General features: G+C 63.7%; 1 protein-coding gene across 1 annotated transcript in view; it reads left to right on the plus strand.

Annotated features, from left to right (window-relative positions):
- The window catches only part of VOLCADRAFT_90617 (uncharacterized protein), a gene marked incomplete at both ends in the record, with an annotated part of 13,910 nt that overhangs the window by 6,589 nt on the left and 5,973 nt on the right, over positions 1 to 1,348 (plus strand). The window contains 2 exons of the mRNA XM_002950067.1: positions 59 to 208; positions 864 to 1,106. Coding sequence (XP_002950113.1) covers positions 59 to 208; positions 864 to 1,106 — 393 coding nt within the window. The remainder of the gene's footprint in view (positions 1 to 58; positions 209 to 863; positions 1,107 to 1,348) is intronic.

The following is a 1,348-nucleotide window of genomic DNA, read 5'->3' on the forward strand; positions in this document are numbered from 1 at the left end:
GGCACATTTCCAACCTTACCTCGCCTCCCGGCCGTACATGCCGTACATGCCGTACCAGGTAATTATTCAATTCAGCAGTGCCTTCGGTCGGCGAGGCCTGCGTACATCTGACGGTACGGAGGCGTACGCGGACCCTGTACGGCTGTCCCGAGTAACCACTCCCGTACTGTTCATGTGCGGTGACAGGGACCGAATGTGTCCCCCCCAGGTGAGGGGGAGGGGTGGGGGAGGGTTATGGCTGGCAGCTACACACCGGGGGGGCTGCACTGCGTGGCGGTTGGGTGGCGGGGGGGTGGCGGGGGGGGCGGGGGGGGGGCTTGGGGAGATCACACAATCTGATTTGCTACGGCACACACACAGCACAGATCGTGTGAAGCGAGCTGACATCCCCCGGGGGGGGCATGAAGGGCTTCCTGACGACCCAACCTCCACTCCGGGGTTGGGCGGGATGTTAAATTCAAACTCAAATGCTGGGCTGGTCGCTGTACACACACACACACACACACACACACACACACACACACACACACACACACACGGGTTGGTCGGTTGCTACATCGGCAAGGGAACTCCGGGTCGCCACCGTGCATCACCATTTACAATCCCCGCTTTCCCCCCCCCCCTCCCCCGGGGGGGCCCCGTCGTCACCACCACTACCACCGCCGTCAGGAGGGTGCACATACATACACACATACAGATTGCACATACACAAACACAGATACAGATTGTGCGCGCTTGGATAATGTATCAACCATGTCCCGACACGGGGATCGCGCCCCCCGCACCATCCCTTTCCCTCCTTCCAACCATCCCCTCCTACCTACCTACCTACATACATACAACATGCATATGCGCGAGCGCAGGGCGCCGCCGCGACTTGCGCCCTGTTCACGGGCTCCCGCTGCGCGCGGTTCGTGGAGATAGGTCCCGCGTACGGCACCCGGGACCATTACGGCCACTTCGACATCCTGATGGGCCGGCGGGTGGAGCAGGAGGTGTTTCCGCTGCTGACGGCGTGGCTGGACGAGCACGACACGGATGCCGTACAACCGACTGCCACGGACTACGGCGTGCCGCGGCAGCAGTTGATGCAGCAGCAGCAGCGGGTGCAGCCCGTGTCGAAGCTATAGGGGGAAGAGGGGGAAGGGGGACGAGGGGGAAGGGGGAAGAGGGGGAAGGGGGAAGAGGGGGAAGGGGGAAGAGGGGGAAGGGGGAAGAGGGGGAAGGGGGAAGAGGGGGAAGGGGGAAGAGGGGGAAGGGGGAAGAGGGGGAAGGGGGAAGAGGGGGAAGGGGGAAGAGGGGGAAGGCGGGGCGGCGGGGGCCCGAGTGGCTTGAAGGGTTGGGGGAG

The sequence above is a fragment of the Volvox carteri genome (genome assembly GCF_000143455.1).
Source record: "Volvox carteri f. nagariensis unplaced genomic scaffold VOLCAscaffold_17, whole genome shotgun sequence".
NCBI lineage: Eukaryota > Viridiplantae > Chlorophyta > Chlorophyceae > Chlamydomonadales > Volvocaceae > Volvox > Volvox carteri.